The sequence below is a fragment of the Nerophis ophidion genome, linkage group LG15 (genome assembly GCF_033978795.1).
Source record: "Nerophis ophidion isolate RoL-2023_Sa linkage group LG15, RoL_Noph_v1.0, whole genome shotgun sequence".
Classification (NCBI taxonomy): domain Eukaryota; kingdom Metazoa; phylum Chordata; class Actinopteri; order Syngnathiformes; family Syngnathidae; genus Nerophis; species Nerophis ophidion.
The window spans coordinates 52,446,292-52,465,879 of NC_084625.1; the positions used below are offsets into that span (position 1 = coordinate 52,446,292).

The 19,588-nt window shown below is 35.8% G+C and overlaps 1 protein-coding gene across 1 annotated transcript in view; it reads right to left on the reverse strand.

The window, feature by feature from the left end:
* Positions 1-19,588, reverse strand: part of LOC133569800 (partitioning defective 3 homolog) — a 529,671-nt gene that overhangs the window by 282,439 nt on the left and 227,644 nt on the right. Inside the window, exon 17 of the mRNA XM_061922423.1 lies at positions 4,451-4,672. Coding sequence (XP_061778407.1) covers positions 4,451-4,672 — 222 coding nt within the window. The remainder of the gene's footprint in view (positions 1-4,450; positions 4,673-19,588) is intronic.

Consider the following 19,588-nt stretch of genomic DNA (forward strand, 5'->3'; position numbering starts at 1 on the left):
CAAAAATCTCCTTAAATGGTCAGGTTGTGCTGTCCTGACTTAGCACACACCTAGAAAGGTGGAATGGATGCCATTACTCATTCGCTAGATGCCGAGTCTTATATTTGTTTTCAAAGTTTAGACTTAAGTCAATCCTGGTTTAGCTTCCACAGGAAAATCAATGAATATTCACCTTGGAGAAAGTAAACCACCAAGTTTAAGTAAACAGTGGTATTTCAGTTCGAGCACATACTAATATTGGGCCCCTTAGTTTGACATTGGCAGGTGGATTGGACCACTTCTCGTCGGAAAATTGGCTCTAAATGGGACTTCGGAATGCAAAAGGGATAGCTCTATACTTGAGAAAAGACTGCCTGTCTAGCTCAATGCCAACATTTGAGTTATGACTTAAAGCTGTTGTTTTTTCAGACAATTAAACACAAAAATCTCCTTAAATGGTCAGGTTGTGCTGTCCTGACTTAGCACACACCTAGAAAGGTGGAATGGATGCCATTACTCATTCGCTAGATGCCGAGTCTTATATTTGTTTTCAAAGTTTAGACTTAAGTCAATTCTGGTTTAGCTTCCACAGGAAACTAAATGAATATTCACCTTGGAGAAAGTAAACCACCAAGTTCAAGTAAACAGTGGTATTTCAGTTTGACCACATACTAATATAAGACCCCTTAGTTTGACATTGGCAGGTGGATTGGACCACTTCTTGTAGGAAAAGTGGCTCTAAATGGGACTTCGGAATGCAAAAGGGATAGCTCTATACTTGAGAAGAGACTACCTGTCTAGCTCAACGCCGACATTTGAGTTATGACTTAAAGCCATTGTTTTCCAGACACTTACACACAAAAATATCTTTAAATGGTCAGGTTGTGCTGTTCTGACTTAGCACACACCTAGAAAGGTGGAATGGATGCCATTACTCATTCGCTAGATGCCGAGTCTTATATTTGTTTTCAAAGTTTGGACTTAATTCAATTCTGGTTTAGCTTCCACAGGAAACTAAATGAATATTCACCTTGGAGAAAGTAAACCACCAAGTTTAAGTAAATAGTGGTATTTCAGTTTGAGTACATAATAAGATAAGGCCCCTTAGTTTGACTTTCGCAGGTGGATTGGATCGCTTCTCGTAGGAAAATTGGCTCTGAATGCGACTTCGGAATGCAGAAGTGATAGCCCTATCCTTGAGAAAAGACTACCTGTCTAGTTCAACGCCAATGTTTGAGTTATCACTTAACTTATATCTGGTTTAGCTTCCACAGGAAAATAAATGAATAAACAGTTAGAAGCCAAACCTGACTGGTACAGGAGGTTCTCGGTCTACGGACCGGGCCTGGGCGATCTAGCCTGAAAACAGGCTATATATTTCTCCTACTTTAAAAACGAAACAAAAACATTGAACATAAATGACAAGAGATTATCTAAAACAAGTTTTTTTTTCATTTAAAAGATAAACTAGTAGTTTGAACTGACAGGAGAATTATTTGTAAGAAGTACATTTTTTTTCAGAATTTGCTCGTTGTAATTTTGGTTAAAGTAAAGCAAAGAAAATAATCTGAGGTTGGCTTTATTTCTAAGTTATCATGCCATAATTTTACCAGGGAAAAATTTTTTTTCCGACATGCGGCCCCTGTGCTAAAATGAGTTTGCCGCCTTCTTTAATTTTAATTATGATTGTTGTGATGAACTTAAGCTATGATTTTAATCATCACTTTCATTCGCCGTCTTGTAATTTTCTGTAATTTTAAATTAAAATGATAAATTATGATAATGCAATATTATAAATTAATAATATAATATGAATTTATAATGTTTTATGTAAAACTGTGTGCACAAACTAGTAGTTTGAAAAGACCCTGCGTCATACTTTAATTTGCATATTTTTTGTTTCTTTTCAGACTTGACATAAATTGTACTTTTATTAGATTAATTTTCAAATAAATAAATTAAGAGGTACCCTTCTGCTTGAATAAAATACATTTGTTAACAAAATATGTAGCATTGCACATTTTGCATGCAAATAATCTCCAATGTTGAGGTCAATAAAGTGCAAACTTCTGTCTTGAATAACAAACGTTGGTAAACAAAAAAATGTAGCATTAGACATCGTATCCAAATAAATAATGAAGTAAAACTGTCATGATCCGTGGCCCGGATCATATTTTTGTTATATTCTGTTATTTTTGTATTCCTTTAGTTCCTGTTTTGTGCACCTCCGGGTTTGTTTTGGTTTCTGTGGAGATCCATTGGGTTCACCTGCCTCTGGTTAGCGGTCAGCACGCTCACCTGCAGTCGAGCACTAATCAGAGAGCAGTTTCTTCACCTCTCTCGCCACACTCGCCCTGGCTTCTTTGTTTGCTTCAGTTTAGCTTCGAGCGCGATTGGCATGTGTTTCTTTCGACTGGTTTTCTGTTCTTGGTGGTGCTTTAGATTTTTTTTTTTTGAGACTTAAATCATGTTCCTACCAGCAAGTCCTGTCCAGAATGGTCTGTTTGCATCCTGGGGGAACAAACCATGCAGGGAGCTGCAACCCCGTCGTGACAAAACCCATTGAGAGGACTTTAGTTTCAAAATAATAATAAAAAAAGTGCAGTTCCGCTTTAAGAGTATGGAAGCCCCCAGGAAAACATGTCACCACTCAGTATGAAGCTGTCTAAATATTAATGAGCGTGTAACCAAGAGACTTATTTGTGACCTAGTTTACTCGGGAACCCCCACATTCTCTGAGGACTGAGGAGACACGTTGTACTGTTAGCCTACATTACGCTAAATGACTTGACAACGCCGGCGTACTGGACAAAACATGCTTTAAGAGAGGGAATGGATAATAGATCGTGTTACTAAAGAAGTTATTTAAGGCGAAACAAAGACGTTCTGTGCAGTGAGGAGACAAAGTTCCAGTGGAGGGAAATGAGCGGCCTGCACGGAACAAAACACAAGTCAATTAGAACACTGGAAATACGAAGAAGAAGATCTGGACTGTCACAAGCTTCACTAAGTGGGCAACCCAGAGGGCAATAATGGCGTAGATAAATACAGTTGGTATGGTATAGTATGGTAGAGTATGGTCTGGTCTGGTAAGGTATGGTATGGTATGGTTTGGTATGGTATAGTATGGTATGGTTTGGTATGGTATAGTATGGTATGGGATGGTATAGTATGTTATGGTATAGTATGGTAAGGTATGGTATGATATAGTATGGTATGGTATAGTATGGTATAGTATGGTATGGTATAGTATGGTATAGTATGGTCTGGTCTGGTAAGGTATGGTATGGTATGGTTTGGTATGTTATAGTATGGTTTGGTATGGTATAGTATGGTATGGTTTGGTATGGTATGGTATAGTATGGTATGGGATGGTATAGTATGTTATGGTATAGTATGGTAAGGTATGGTGTGATATAGTATGGTATGGTATAGTATGGTATGGTATGGTATAGTATGGTATGGTTTGGTATGGTATAGTATGGTATAGTATGGTAAGGTATAATATGGTATGGTTTGGTATGGTATAGTATGGTATGGTCTGGTATAGTATGGTATGGTATAGTATGGTATAGTATGGTATGGTATAGTATGGTATGGGATGGTATATTATGGTATAATATGGTATGGTATAGTATGGTATGGTATAGTATGGTATAGTATGGTATGATATGGTATAGTATGGTATGGTATAGTATGGTATGGTATAGTATGGTATGGTATAGTATGGTACAGTATGGTATGGTATAGTATGGTATGGTATAGTATGGTATAGTATGGTTTGGTATAGTATGGTATAGTATGGTATGGTCTGGTATAGTATGGTATGGTATAGTATAGTATGGTATGGTTTGGTATGGGATGGTATAGTATGGTATGGTATAGTATGGTATGGTTCGGTATGGTGTGGTATGGTATAGTATGGTTTGGTATAGTATGGTATGGTTTGGTATGGTATAGTATGGTATGGGATGGTATAGTATGGTATGGTATAGTATGGTATAGTATAGTATGGTATGGTATAGTATGGTATGGTATAGTATGTTATGGTATAGTATGGTATGGTATGATATAGTATGGTATGGTATAGTTTGGTATAGTATGGTATAGTATGGTATGGTATAGTATGGTACAGTATGGTATGTTATGGTATGGTATAGTATGGTATGATATGGTACAGTATGGTATGGTATAGTATAGTATGGTACAGTATGGTATGGTATAGTATGGTATAGTATGGTATAGTATGGTATGGTATAGTATGGTATAGTATGGTATGATATGGTATAGTATGTTATGATATGGTATAGTATAGTATGGTATGGTATAGTATGGTACAGTATGGTATGGTATAGTATGGTATGGTATAGTATGGTATAGTATGTTATGATATGGTATAGTATGGTATGGTATGGTATAGTATGGTATGGTATAGTATGGTATGGTATGGTATGGTCTGGTAAGTACTCACAGGTCTCCATGCTGGCGCCGTCCTCCGGCTGGACGCCAGCTTTGTCGTACGACTTGTCGATGGCCGCCCGGAAGCTGTCGTTGCAGCCCCGGCCTCGGATGATCCGCGAGCGCGGCCGGTTGACATTGATCTCGGCGTGCCGCGTCGCCGCGGCAACAGCGGTGTGGAGGCTTTCCAGGGAACTGGACTTTTTGAGGCCCAGCGTGGGTCCCACGGAATGTCCTGGAGACACAAACAGTGACACAACTTCAGTGAGGTGTGAAAGCCGACTAATCACACAGTCAATCTTCACATTTAGGGCTGTCAGAATAAAAGTGCTAATTAATTGATTTAATTAACTCCAAACATGCAGAATAAAAGAGTGCCGTTTTTCAGTCCCATTTATTTTTAGCTCTATTAAGTTTTATGCTGCACTTACATATACTGTAATATTGTACATGGCAATTGTTATATGTTGTATATATGATACAAACACACAATATATCAGTATATATATTATGTTATATTTTATATTGCTATATTTAGTCTATTTTACACCTTTCCATCCTTTGTAATTGAGCTACTGTGGGGAACAATTTCCCTGGTGGATCTTTCAAGGGGAACATTATCAGCAGACCTATGTAAGCGTCAATATATTCCTTGATGGTGCAGAAAAAAGACCATCTATTTTTTTAACCGATTTCCGAACTCTAAATGGGTGAATTTTGGCGAATTAAACGCCTTTCTGTTTATGGCTCTTTTGGCGATGACGTCAGAACGTGACGTCACCGAGGTAACACAGCCGCCATTTTCATTTTCAACACATTGCAAACATCGGGTCTCAGCTCTTTTCAGCTCTCAACGCTTTTAAAATAATTTTGATAGTAGGCTAATATAGACACTTACATCATGTGTTGTCTTCATTATAACACTTATATAAGACTTTTAAAGGCATTTTGATAGTAGGCTAATATAGACACTTATATCATGTGTTGTCTTCATTATAACACTTATATAACGCTTTTAAAGTCATTTTGATAGTAGGCTAATATAGACACTTACATCATGTGTTGTCTTCATTATAACACTTATATAATACTTTTAACGTAATTTTGATAGTAAACGCTTAAAGCTAATATAGACACTTACATCACGTGTTGTCTTCATTATAACACTTATATAAGAGTTTTAAAGTCATTTTGACAGTAGGCTAATATAGTTAATATGGACACTTACATCATGTGTTGTTTTCATTATAACACTTATATAAGACTTTTAATGTCATTTTGATAGTAGGCTAATATAGACACTTACATCATGTGTTGTCTTCATTATAACACTTATATAGGACTTTTTAAAGTCATTTTGATAGTAGGCTAATATAGACACTTAAATCATGTGTTGTCTTCATTATAACACTTATATAAGACTTTTTAAAGTCCTTTTGATAGTAGGCTAATATAGTTAATATAGACACTTACATCATGTGTTGTTTTCATTATAACACTTATATAACGCTTTTAAAGCCATTTTGATAGTAGGCTAATATAGACACTTACATCATGTGTTGTTTTCATTATAACACTGATATAACGCTTTTAAAGTCATTTTGATAGTAGGCAAATATAGACACTTACATCATGTGTTGTCTTCATTATAACACTTATATAGGACTTTTTAAAGTCCTTTTGATAGTAGGCTAATATAGCTAACAATAGACACTTAGATCATGTGTTGCCTTTATTATAACACTTATATAAGAGTTTTAAAGTCATTTTGATAGTAGGCTAATATAGTTAATATGGACACTTACATCATGCGTTGTCTTCATTATAACACTTATATAAGACTTTTAAAGTCATTTTGATAGTAGGATAATATAGACACTTACATCATGTGTTGTCTTCATTATAACACTTATATAGGACTATTATTTTGATAGTAGGCTAATACAGACACTTACATCATGTGTTGTCTTCATTATAACACTTATATATGACTTTTTAAAGTCATTTTGATAGTAGGCTAATATAGACACTTAAATCATGTGTTGTCTTCATTATAACACTTATATAAGAGTTTTAAAGTCATTTTGATAGTAGGCTAATATAGACACTTACATCATGTGTTGTTTTCATTATAACACCCATATAAGAATTTTAATGTCATTTTGATAGTAGGCAAATATAGACACATCATGTGTTGTCTTCATTATAACACTTATATAGGACTTTTTCAAGTCATTTTGATAGTAGGCTAATATAGACACTTACATCATGTGTTGTCTTCATTATAACACTTGTACAAGACTTTTCTTTTTTTTTTTGCCGCTCCAGACAGATCTGGTTTTTGTATTTTCGGTCCATTATGGCTCTTTCAACGTATTGTGTCGCCGACCCCTGGTTTTAGAGACGTGACAAGCGCCTGGTTTTCACAAAGAACAACAAAGAACTGTGGAAGAAAAGTGTCTGATAACAATATCAATATTGTTTGTTATTCAACAAGTTTAAATTGATAGATTTAAGCGCATGTGGCAGAGTTTAATGACTTATAATATTTGAGAATAATTACAATGTATGTTAAATAAGAATATATATGTTTTAATTAATATAATAGACTATTTTATTTGTTTCATTCACTCAATGGCGAGCAAAGTATTTTGGTCTGCCGTGTGGACGGACTGTAAACTGAGCAGCGGCACAGAAAGCCGTAATCACGTTGCCAATATTCGGGCGTTTGTTTCGGCGCTGTAAGTGCGGCCCCACAACAGTATTGGTATTTCATTTTGTAAGGAAGGGCACGGGCGTCACTTCCCCGCTGCTCTGACATTAGCTGCCAGTTGGCAAGCAAACAGAGCGCTTGATTTCCTGTCGACTTTCTGCAGCTGTTGCCTCCATTCAGCTGCACGCAAAGTGCATGTTGAGGTGGAGTTTATGTCCTCTGCACAGGAAAGACTCAGTAATACACATTACTGCTATTTTCATTACTTTGGGGGCCTTAAAAGCTCTCTTCAAGTACAAGCAGTGTTAAACACAAGTTGACTTCATATGTTTCATTGTATCCATTAAACCGTATTTACAATCCGTAAAGTATGTGAATTATATATTTTTTTTGTGAATTATATTTATATAGCGCTTTTTCTCTAGTGACTCAAAGCGCTTTACATAGTGAAACCCAATATCTAAGTTACATCCAAACCAGTGTTGGTGGCACTGGAAGCAGGTGGGTAAAGTGTCTTGCCCAAGGACACAACAGCAGTGACTAGGATGGCGGAAGCGGGAATTGAACCTGCAACCCTCAAGTTGCTGGCATGGCCACTCTACCAACCGAGCTAAACCGCCCGTATGTAAAAAAAACATTTTAAACATCACAAAATGGCACAAATTCAGTCAGATATTTTGAATATTCACAATGGGAACGCTTCCGCACTTTGACCAGATTATTAGATAAGCCATACTGGAAATACGCAAACAGAGATGTGCTGTCTATCAATGTAAGACATCTACACATATTTGTTCTTTTTTTTTTTTTTGCATTCTAAGTCGTAAATAAATAAATACATTAAAAAGTCTGCTGACAATATTGTCAATGGGGGCTCTCTATTTTGCTCACAAAAACCTCTAAGATCTATAAATGTTAGGATTTTGGATTTTATAAAAAACATGAGGTTGTTTTTTCCCTGTAACAAGCCTTATGGACTATCCAATTTTTTATAATTAGAGTGTCAAACTCACTTTAGCTCTGTAGGAAAACCGGACAGGTAAAATCATGGCATGATAAATAAAAATAAAAAAAGACAACTTCAAATTTGTGTTCTTATGTTAGCCAAAAATAAAACAAACACATTCTGAATATGTACACAATACAAACAATTTTGGGGGCAAAACACTTCAAGATAGTTTAAAATTCTGAGGGGAAAAATGATGCACTTTCAAAAACACCACAAATAAACCTTAAAACACATTTTTAACATCACAAAATGCCACAAATTCAGTCAGCTATTTTGAATATTCCACTCCGAATACTTTCAGCTATTTACAGAGATTGATGTCACAATGGGATCGCTTCTGCACTTTGACCATATTATTAGGTAAGTCATACTGGAAATACTCAAAAATCAGAGATGAGCTGTCTATCGTTCACAATCACAATGTAAGACATCTACACATGGTTTTCTCTTTTTGTATGCATTCTAAGTCGTAAATAAATAAATACTTTATAAAATCTGCTAACAATGTTGTCAATGGGGGCTCTCTATTTTGCTCACGAAACCCTCTTAGATCTATAAATGTTAGTATTTTGGATTTTATAAAAGACATGAGGTTGTTTGTTCCCTGTAACAAGACTTATGGATTATCCAATTTTTTACAATTGCGGTGTCAAACTCATTTTAGCTCTGTAGGAAAACCGGACAGGTAAAATCATGGTATGATAAATAAAAAAAAAAGACAACTTCAAAATTGTGTTCTTATGTTAGCCAAAAATAAAACAAACACATTCTGAATATGTACACAATACAAACAATTTTTGGGGCAAAACACGTCAAGTTAGTTTAAAACTCTGAGGGGAAAAATGGTGCACTTTCAAAAACACCATGAAAAAAATCTTAAAACACATTTTTAACATCACAAAATACCACAAATTCAGTCAGATATTTTGAATATTCCACTCCGAATACCTTCAGCTATTTACAGAGATTGATGTCACAATGGGATCGCTTCTGCACTTTGACCATATTATTAGGTAAGTCACACTGGAAATACTAAAAAATCAGAGATTAGCTGTCTATCGTATTAATCGCAATTTAAGACATCTATACACGGTTTTCTCTTTTTTTTTATGCATTCTAAGTCGTAAATAAATAAATACTTCATAATGTCGGCTAACGATGTTGTCAATGGGGGCTCTCTATTTTGCTCACAAAACCCTCTAAGATTTATAAATGTTGAAATTTGGATTTTATAAAAGACACTAGCTCAATTGTTCCCTGTAACAAGCCTTATGGACTATCCAATTTTTTATAATTAGAGTGTCAAACTCATTTTAGCTCTGTAGGAAAACCGGACAGGTAAAATCATGGCATGATAAATAAAAATAAAAAAAGACAACTTCAAAATTGTGTTCTTATGTTAGCCAAAAATAAAACAAACACATTCTGAATATGTACACAATACAAACAATTTTGGGGGCAAAACACGTCAAGATAGTTTAAAATTCTGAGGGGAAAAATTATGCACTTTCAAAAACACCACAAATAAATCCATTAAACCGTATTTACAATCCGTAAAGTATGTGAATTATATATTTTTTTGGTGAATTATATTTATATAGCGCTTTTTCTCTAGTGACTCAAAGCGCTTTTCATAGTGAAACCCAATATCTAAGTTACATTCAAACCAGTGTTGGTGGCACTGGAAGCAGGTGGGTAAAGTGTCTTGCCCAAGGACACAACAGCAGTGACTAGGATGGCGGAAGCGGGAATCGAACCTGCAACCCTCAAGTTGCTGGCACGGCCACTCTACCAACCGAGTTAAACCGCCCGTATGTAAAAAAAAACACATTTTAAACATCACAAAATGGCACAAATTCAGTCAGCTATTTTGAATATTCACAATGGGAACGCTTCCGCACTTTGACCAGATTATTAGATAAGCCATACTGGAAATACGCAAACAGAGATGTGCTGTCTATCAATGTAAGACATCTACACACATTTGTTCTTTTTGTTTTTTGCATTCTAAGTCGTAAATAAATAAATACATTAAAAAGTCTGCTGACAATGTTGTCAATGGGGGCTCTCTATTTTGCTCACAAAACCCTCTAAGATCTATTAATGTTGAAATTTGGATTTTATAAAAGACATGAGGTTGTTTGTTCCCTGTAACAAGCCTTATGGACTATCCAATTTTTTATAATTGGGGTGTCAAACTCATTTTAGCTCTGTAGGAAAACCGGACAGGTAAAATCATGGCATGACAAATAAAAATAAAAAAGACAACTTCAAAATTGTGTTCTTATGTTAGCCAAAAATAAAACAAACACATTCTGAATATGTACACAATACAAACAATTTTTTGGGCAAAACACGTCAAGTTAGTTTAAAACTCTGAGGGGAAAAATGGTGCACTTTCAAAAACACCACAAAGAAACCTTAAAACACATTTTTAACATCACAAAATACCACAAATTCAGTCAGTTATTTTGAATATTCCACTCCGAATACTTTCAGCTATTTACAGAGATTGATGTCACAATTGAATCGTTTCTGCACTTTGACCATATTATTAGGTAAGTCATACTGGAAATACTCAAAAATCAGAGATGAGCTGTCTATCGTTCACAATCACAATTTAAGACATTTACACACGGTTTTCTCTTTTTTTTATGCATTCTAAGTAGTAAATAAATAAATACTTTATAATGTCGGCTAACGATGTTGTCAATGGGGGCTCTCTATTTTGCTCACAAAACCCTCTAAGATTTATAAATGTTGAAATTTGGATTTTATAAAAGACACTAGCTCAATTGTTCCCTGTAACAAGCCCTATGGACTATCCAATTTTTTATAATTAGGGTGTCAAACTCATTTTAGCTCTGTAGGAAAACCGGACAGGTAAAATCATGGCATGATGAATAAAAAAAAAAGACAACTTCAAAATTGTGTTCTTATCTTAGCCAAAAATAAAACAAACACATTCTGAATATGTACACAATGCAAACAATTTTTTGGGCAAAACACGTTAAGTTAGTTTAAAATTCTGAGGGGAAAAATGGTGCACTTTCAAAAACACCACAAAGAAACCTTAAAACACATTTTTAACATCACAAAATACCACAAATTCAGTCAGCTATTTTGAATATTCCACTCCGAATACCTTCAGCTATTTACAGAGATTGATGTCACAATGGGATCGCTTTTGCACTTTGACCATATTATTAGGTAAGTCATACTGGAAATACTCAAAAATCAGAGATGAGCTGTCTATCGTATTAATCGCAATTTAAGACATCTACACACGGTTTTCTCTTTTTTTTATGCATTCTAAGTCGTAAATAAATAAATACTTTATAATGTCGGCTAACGATGTTGTCAATGGGGGCTCTCTATTTTGCTCACAAAACCCTCTAAGATCTATAAATGTTGAAATTTGGATTTTATAAAAGACATGAGGTCAATTGTTCCCTGTAACAAGACTTATGGACTATCCAATTTTTTATAATTAGGGTATCAAACTCATTTTAGCTCTGTAGCAAAACCGGACAGGTAAAATCATGGTATGATAAATTAAAAAAAAAAGACAACTTCAAAATTGTGTTCTTATGTTAGCCAAAAATAAAACAAACACATTCTGAATATGTACACAATACAAACAATTTTTTGGGGCAAAACATGTCAAGTTAGTTTAAAATTCTGAGGGGAAAATGGTGCACTTTCAAAAACACCACAAAGAAACCTTAAAACACATTTTTAACATCACAAAATACCACAAATTCAGTCAGCTATTTTGAATATTCTACTCCGAATACCTTCAGCTATTTACGGAGATTGATGTCACAATTGGATCGCTTCTGCACTTTTGACCATATTATTAGGTAAGTCATACTGGAAATACTAAAAAATCAGAGATGGGCTGTCTATCGTTCACAATCGCAATTTAAGACATCTACACATGGTTTTCTCTTTTTGTATGCATTCTAAGTAGTAAATAAATAAATACTTTATAAAGTCTGCTAACAATGTTGTCAATGGGGGCTCTCTATTTTGCTCACAAAACCCTCTAAGATCTGTAAATGTTAGTACTTTGGATTTTATAAAAGACATGAGGTTGTTTGTTACCTGAAACAAGCCTTATGGACTATCCATTTTTTTTTAAATTGGGGTGTCAAACTCATTTTAGCTCTGTAGGAAAACCGGACAGGTAAAATCAAGGCATGATAAATAAATAAAAAAGACAACTTCAAAAGTGTGTTCTTATGTTAGCCAAAAATAAAACAAACACATTCTGAATATGTACACAATACAAACATTTTTTTGGGCAAAACACGTCAAGTTAGTTTAAAACTCTGAAGGGAAAAATGGTGCACTTTCAAAAACACCACAAAGAAAACTTAAAACACATTTTTAACATCACAAAATACCACAAATTCAGTCAGTTATTTTGAATATTCCACTCCGAATACTTTCAGCTATTTACAGAGATTGATGTCACAATTGAATCGCTTCTGCACTTCGACCATATTATTAGGTAAGTCATACTGGAAATACTCAAAAATCAGAGATGAGCTGTCTATCGTATTAATCGCAATTTAAGACATTTACACACGGGTTTCTCTTTTTTTTATGCATTCTAAGTCGTAAATAAATAAATACTTTATAATGTCGGCTAACGATGTTGTCAATGGGGGCTCTCTATTTTGCTCACAAAACCCTCTAAGATTTATAAATGTTGAAATTTGGATTTTATAAAAGACACTAGCTCAATTGTTCCCTGTAACAAGCCCTATGGACTATCCAATTTTTTATAATTGGGGTGTCAAACTCATTTTAGCTCTGTAGGAAAACCGGACAGGTGAAATCATGGCATGATAAATAAATAAAAAAGACAACTTCAAAATTGTGTTCTTATGTTAGCCAAAAATAAAACAAACACATTCTGAATATGTACACAATAAAAACATTTTTTTGGGCAAAACACGTCAAGTTAGTTTAAAACTCTGAGGGGAAAAATGGTGCACTTTCAAAAACACCACAAAGAAACCTTAAAACACATTTTTAACATCACAAAATACCACAAATTCAGTCAGTTATTTTGAATATTCCACTCCGAATACCTTCAGCTATTTACAGAGATTGATGTCACAATTGAATCGTTTCTGCACTTTGACCATATTATTAGGTAAGTCATACTGGAAATACTCAAAAATCAGAGATGAGCTGTCTATCGTTCACAATCACAATTTAAGACATTTACACACGGTTTTCTCTTTTTTCTATGCATTCTAAGTCGTAAATAAAAAAATACTTTATAATGTCGGCTAACGATGTTGTCAATGGGGGCTCTCTATTTTGCTCACAAAACCCTCTAAGAGCTATAAATGTTGAAATTTGGATTTTATAAAAGACACGAGCGCAAGTGTTCCCTGTAACAAGCCCTATGGACTATCCATTTTTTTATAATTAGTGTGTCAAACTCATTTTAGCTCTGTAGCAAAACCGGACAGGTGAAATCATGGCATGATAAATAAATAAAAAAGACAACTTCAAAATTGTGTTCTTATGTTAGCCAAAAATAAAACAAACACATTCTGAATATGTACACAATAAAAACATTTTTTTGGGCAAAACACGTCAAGTTAGTTTAAAACTCTGAGGGGAAAAATGGTGCACTTTCAAAAACACCACAAAGAAACCTTAAAACACATTTTTAACATCACAAAATACCACAAATTCAGTCAGTTATTTTGAATATTCCACTCCGAATACTTTCAGCTATTTACAGAGATTGATGTCACAATTGAATCGTTTCTGCACTTTGACCATATTATTAGGTAAGTCATACTGGAAATACTCAAAAATCAGAGATGAGCTGTCTATCGTTCACAATCACAATTTAAGACATTTACACACGGTTTTCTCTTTTTTCTATGCATTCTAAGTCGTAAATAAAAAAATACTTTATAATGTCGGCTAACGATGTTGTCAATGGGGGCTCTCTATTTTGCTCACAAAACCCTCTAAGAGCTATAAATGTTGAAATTTGGATTTTATAAAAGACACGAGCGCAAGTGTTCCCTGTAACAAGCCTTATGGACTATCCAATTTTTTATAATTAGTGTGTCAAACTCATTTTAGCTCTGTAGCAAAACCGGACAGGTGAAATCATGGCATGATAAATAAATAAAAAAGACAACTTCAAAATTGTGTTCTTATGTTAGCCAAAAATAAAACAAACACATTCTGAATATGTACACACTGCAAACTATTTTTGGGGCAAAACACGTCAAGTTAGTTTAAAACTCTGAAGGGAAAAATGGTGCACTTTCAAAAACACCACAAAGAAATGTATTTATTTATTTAGGACTTAGAATGCATAAAAATACAAAAACATGTGTGTAGATGTCCTACATTGTGATTGTGAACAACAGACAGCACAACTCAATTGTTTGCGTTTTTCCAGTATGACTTACCTAATAATATGGTCAGAGTGCAGAAGTGTTCCCAGTGTGATATCAGTCTCCGTAAATAGCCAAAAGTATTCGGAACGGAATATTTAAAAAAAATGCTGTGTGTGAATGGGTGAATGTGGAAATAGTGTCAAAGCACTTAGAGCAGTGCTCCCCAACCTTTTTGTATCCGCGGACCGGTCAACGATTAAAAATTTGTCCCGCGGCCCGGGGGGGCGGGTCCTTTATTTTTATTTTTCTTCTTCTTTGTCATGAAAAAGGGACGTTTTTGTCATGAAAAGTTTTGTTTTTTGTGGTTGGTGCACTATTTGTAAGTGTAAATTGTGTTTTTTATGTTGATTTAATAAAAAGAAAAAAAAACTTTTCTGCGGCCCGGTACCAATCGGGCCCGGTGGTTGGGGACCACTGACTTAGAGTACCTTGAAGGTAGAAAAGCGCTGTGCAAGTATACCCTATATAGCACATCAAATTCCAAATGAGCTAATATTTGCAAAAAAATGACAACTTTTCCAGTTCCAACGTTAACTATCTTGTCTTTGCAGTCTATTCATTCGAATATAAGTTGACAAAGATTTGCAAATCCTCGTATTCTCTTTTTATTTACCATTTTCACAACGTGACAACTTCACTGCTTTGGGGGGTTTTGTAGTTCTGCACATTGAAAAATGCACAAATTCTTGATGCGTACGCCAACACACGACCGAGACACTCTTCCAAGTCAAGAGGTCTTTGGGGTCAGGTGGGAATCCTAGAAGTTTGCTACGTAGCCTGAGTTCTTTTCTCCCATCCCCAGGATCTATAAATCCGCAGCCAGAGAAGTCAAATGTGCTAAAAAGGTCAGCTGCTATCCTTTGCATTCTGGTTACCAGGCTGCTGAATGCACTGTCATGATTTTTAGCCATCAATGCTAGTAAACACGTCCAATTACGAGAGAACGAGATTCCAAAATAAATGAGCAATCCAATAATGCTGCATCGGTAAAGTTTACAGATAAACCAGTCCTGAATATATCGAGGAGTGGTTAGGTTGTTGTTGGCGGTTGGGAAGGTTTTATAAGACTTATCGTATTTCCTTGAATTGCCGCCGGGGCGCTAATTAATTTAAAACCTCTTCTCGCTCCGGCGTTTACCAAAGGCATGCGGTAAATTTAGGCCTGCGCTTATAAATTTGAGTGTGATGTAAGGATACCATCATGAAAAGCACATTTAATTTAAAAAAACGTTATTATTGTCTTACCTTTACTTATAAATGAAGTCCATGCCAGCTCCTTCTGATCAAAAGCATCGATAACTTGTTTATAGAAGTCCATCCATCCATTTCCTACCGCTTATTCCCTTTTGGGGTGGCGGGGGGCGCTGGCGCCTATCTCAGCTACAATCGGGCGGAAGGCGGGGTACACCCTGGACAAGTCCCTACCTCATCGCAGGGCCAACACAGATAGACAGACATCATTCACACTCTAGGGCCAATTTAGTGTTGCCAATCAACATATCCCCAAGTCGTCCTTATTTTTCTTCATTTTTAAGTCTCTCTTACTCGATGGAACTCTTCCTTTATTACCTCCTGCTTCGATTGAAAGTCCAGTTTAGAAAACTGCTTTATTTTAGATATATAATCCTCCATGTTAAAAGGATCGATAACTTGTTTATAAAAGTCTTCCTTATCTTTTTTCAGTTTTTAAAATCTCTCTGTCTCGATGGAGATCTTCCTTTATTACCTCCTGCTTCGATTGAAAGTCCAGTTTAGAAAACTGGTTTATTTTAGATATGTAATCCTCCATGTTAAAAGGATCGATAACTTGTTTATAGAAGTCTTCCTTATCTTTCTTCAGTTTTAAGTCTCTCTCACTCGATGGAGATCTTCCTTTATTACCTCCTGCTTCGATTGAAAGTCCAGTTTAGAAAACTGTTTTATTTTAGATATGTTATCCTCCATGTTAAAAGCATCGATAACTTGTTTATAAAAGTCTTCCTTACCTTTCTTCAGTTTTAAAAGTCTCTCTGTCTCGATGGAGATCTTCCTTTATTACCTCCTGCTTCGATTGAAAGTCCAGTTTAGAAAACTGCTTTATTTTAGATATATAATCCTCCATGTTAAAAGGATCGATAACTTGTTTATAAAAGTCTTCCTTATCTTTTTTCAGTTTTTAAAATCTCTCTGTCTCGATGGAGATCTTCCTTTATACCTCCTGCTTCCATTGAAAGTCCAGTTTAGAAAACTGTTTTATTTTAGACATGTAATCCTCCATGTTAAAAGGATCGATAACTTATTTATAAAAGTCTTCCTTACCTTTCTTCAGTTTTAAAAGTCTCTCTGTCTCGATGGAGATCTTCCTTTATTACCTCCTGCTTCCATTGAAAGTCCAGTTTAGAAAAGTGTTTTATTTTAGACATGTAATCCTCCATGTTAAAAGGATCGATAACTTGTTTATAGAAGTCTTCCTTATCTTTCTTCATTTTTAAGTCTCTCTGTCTCGATGGAGATCTTCCTTTATTACCTCCTGCTTCCATTGAAAGTCCAGTTTAGAAAACTGTTTTATTTTAGATATGTAATCCTCCATGTTAAAAGTGCAAGCGAGAGGAAAAAATAAACTCTTGCTGCTTGTTGTCACTTCTTCTGCAGCCGAGTAGTCGCAAGAAGGATCACTAGCGCCCTCTACCACCAGGAGGCGGGAGTCACTTAATGACTCATATTTGACACACGCAGCTACGGTATGTTAATAAAACATAGCTGCTTACTGTTCTTTTTAGCATATTCAATAGCTTGGACCTTAAATCCTACTGAATAGCTCTTAATCTTCTTCCCTTTATGCGATTTCAAATTATTGAAAATCAGCCTCCTCCATTTTGAAAATGATGACAGGTGAAGTGTCACTCGTGACGTGACGAGTTTGACCCGGCGGAAATTATAAGTATATGCTAATTATTTGGCGAAACGAATTTGACCCGGTGGAAATTCTAGACATGCGCTAATAAAAATAATATTTTGCGAAACGAGTTTGACCCGACGTTAATCCTGATCCGGCAGTAATTCTAAGCATGCGCTAATTATTTTGCAAAACAAGTTTGACCTGGCAGTAATTCTAGGCAGGCGCATGCTATATACCCGGCGGCAATTCAAGGAAATACGGTACTCAGTGTTCGCCCTGAGATGGGTAGGTTGTGAGTTCAAACCCCGGCCGAGTCAAACCAGAGACGATACAAATGGGAGCTATTACCTCCTTGCTTGGCACTCAGCATCAAGCGTTGGAATTGGGGGGTTAAATCACCAAAAAATGATACCCAGGCGCGGACACCGCTGCTGCTCACTGCTCCCCTCACCTCCCAGGGGGGTGATCAATGGTGATGGGTAAAATGCAGAAAATAATTTCTTTGGATTCTATTCATCGCTCTCCCTGACCACCTGAGGACACCACAGACTGTGGATGCTTTTAAAAAAGGCTTAAAAACCTATCCTTTTGAAAAAGCCCCTTTTTTAAGATAAATGCATAATTTATTTATATATTTTATTGATTTTTATTAACTTTTTATTTTAATTGCATTTGTTTCAATTTGTTTTAATACACTGTAGCACTTTGAGGATGTTTGCTCCATGTAAAGTGCTTTTTACAAATAAAGACAATATTAATTTCGCCACACCTAGTGTGTGTGTGTGACAATCATTGGTGCTTTAACTTTTTTTTAACTTATAGTGTGGACCGCTCCACTCAAACTGACCCGGACGGACCAAACAAGAAGACTATAGTGGAGGGGGCGTGGTCTGCGGGCCTTCCACGGAGCGGGGTGAGTAAGGACCGGCCTCGAAGTCAGCGGCAGGTGAGTATATTGTCCAGCTGGGATTAGTTATCTAATCACCTGTCGCCCTCATCAGCAGCAGCCGGCTAGGGAGCGAAGAGAACAACAATGACTCCTATTACTTTTTTTTTATAATGGACCGATGTCTCTTTGGGACAGAGGACCCTATTGTATTTCTAAGGATGTATTGTTCTTTATTATTCCGCCGCCTCTTTGAGCTGTAATTTGACCCCCTTAACATGTTTCAAAACTCACCAAATGTGACACACACATCAGGACTGGCGAAAATTGCAATCTAATCAAAAAACCAAAACCCAAAACTCAAAATTGCGCTCTACCGCCCCCTAGGAAAAAACACAGACAAAACTGCTTATAACTTCCATTAAGAATGTCGTAGAAACATGAAACAAAAACTTCTATGTAGGTCTCACTTAGACCTAGATTTCATAAACTGACATCTTTCAGCAAAAATCAACAGGTTGGCAAAAACCCCTTCAAAACAAAAGTTTCCTAAAAAAAAAATTAATTTTTGCCTCTTCGAGCTGTAATTTGACCCCCTTAAAATGCTTTAAAACTCACCAAACTGGACACACACATCAGGACTGGTGAAAATTGCCATCTAATAAAAAAACCAAACCCCAAAACTCAAAATTGCGCTGTAGCAGCCCCTAGGAATAAAACACAGACAAAACTGCTCCAAGGAAGAAAACACAGACATAACTGCTTGTAACTTCCGGTAGTAATGTCATAGAGACATAAAACAAAAACTTCTATGTAGGTCTCACTTAGACCTACATTTCATTCATTGACATCCTTCAGCAAAAATCAACAGGAAGTTGGCAATTAACCCTTTAAAACAAAAGTTTTGTAAAAACCCGTCCCCTTTTTTCAAACATTATCTCCTCTGAGCGCATTTGTTGTGTCGGCTTCAAACTCGCACAGGAGAGAGAATGAACCCTTCTGATTAAAAGTCGCGCAAAGAGTTTTTCTAACTGCTCCGGTTTTGATTTTACAAGCATTCTAATAACTGCTAAAATGATGCTGCTGCCGTCTCAAGATGGCCGCTTAAAAGCAGGAAGCACCGGCGTGACCACACAATGCAGAGAAGGTAGGTAATGTGCGGGTAAAGATATGTTGACTGGGTGAAAGAAGGAGGCACCAGTTTGACTCCAGGATACAG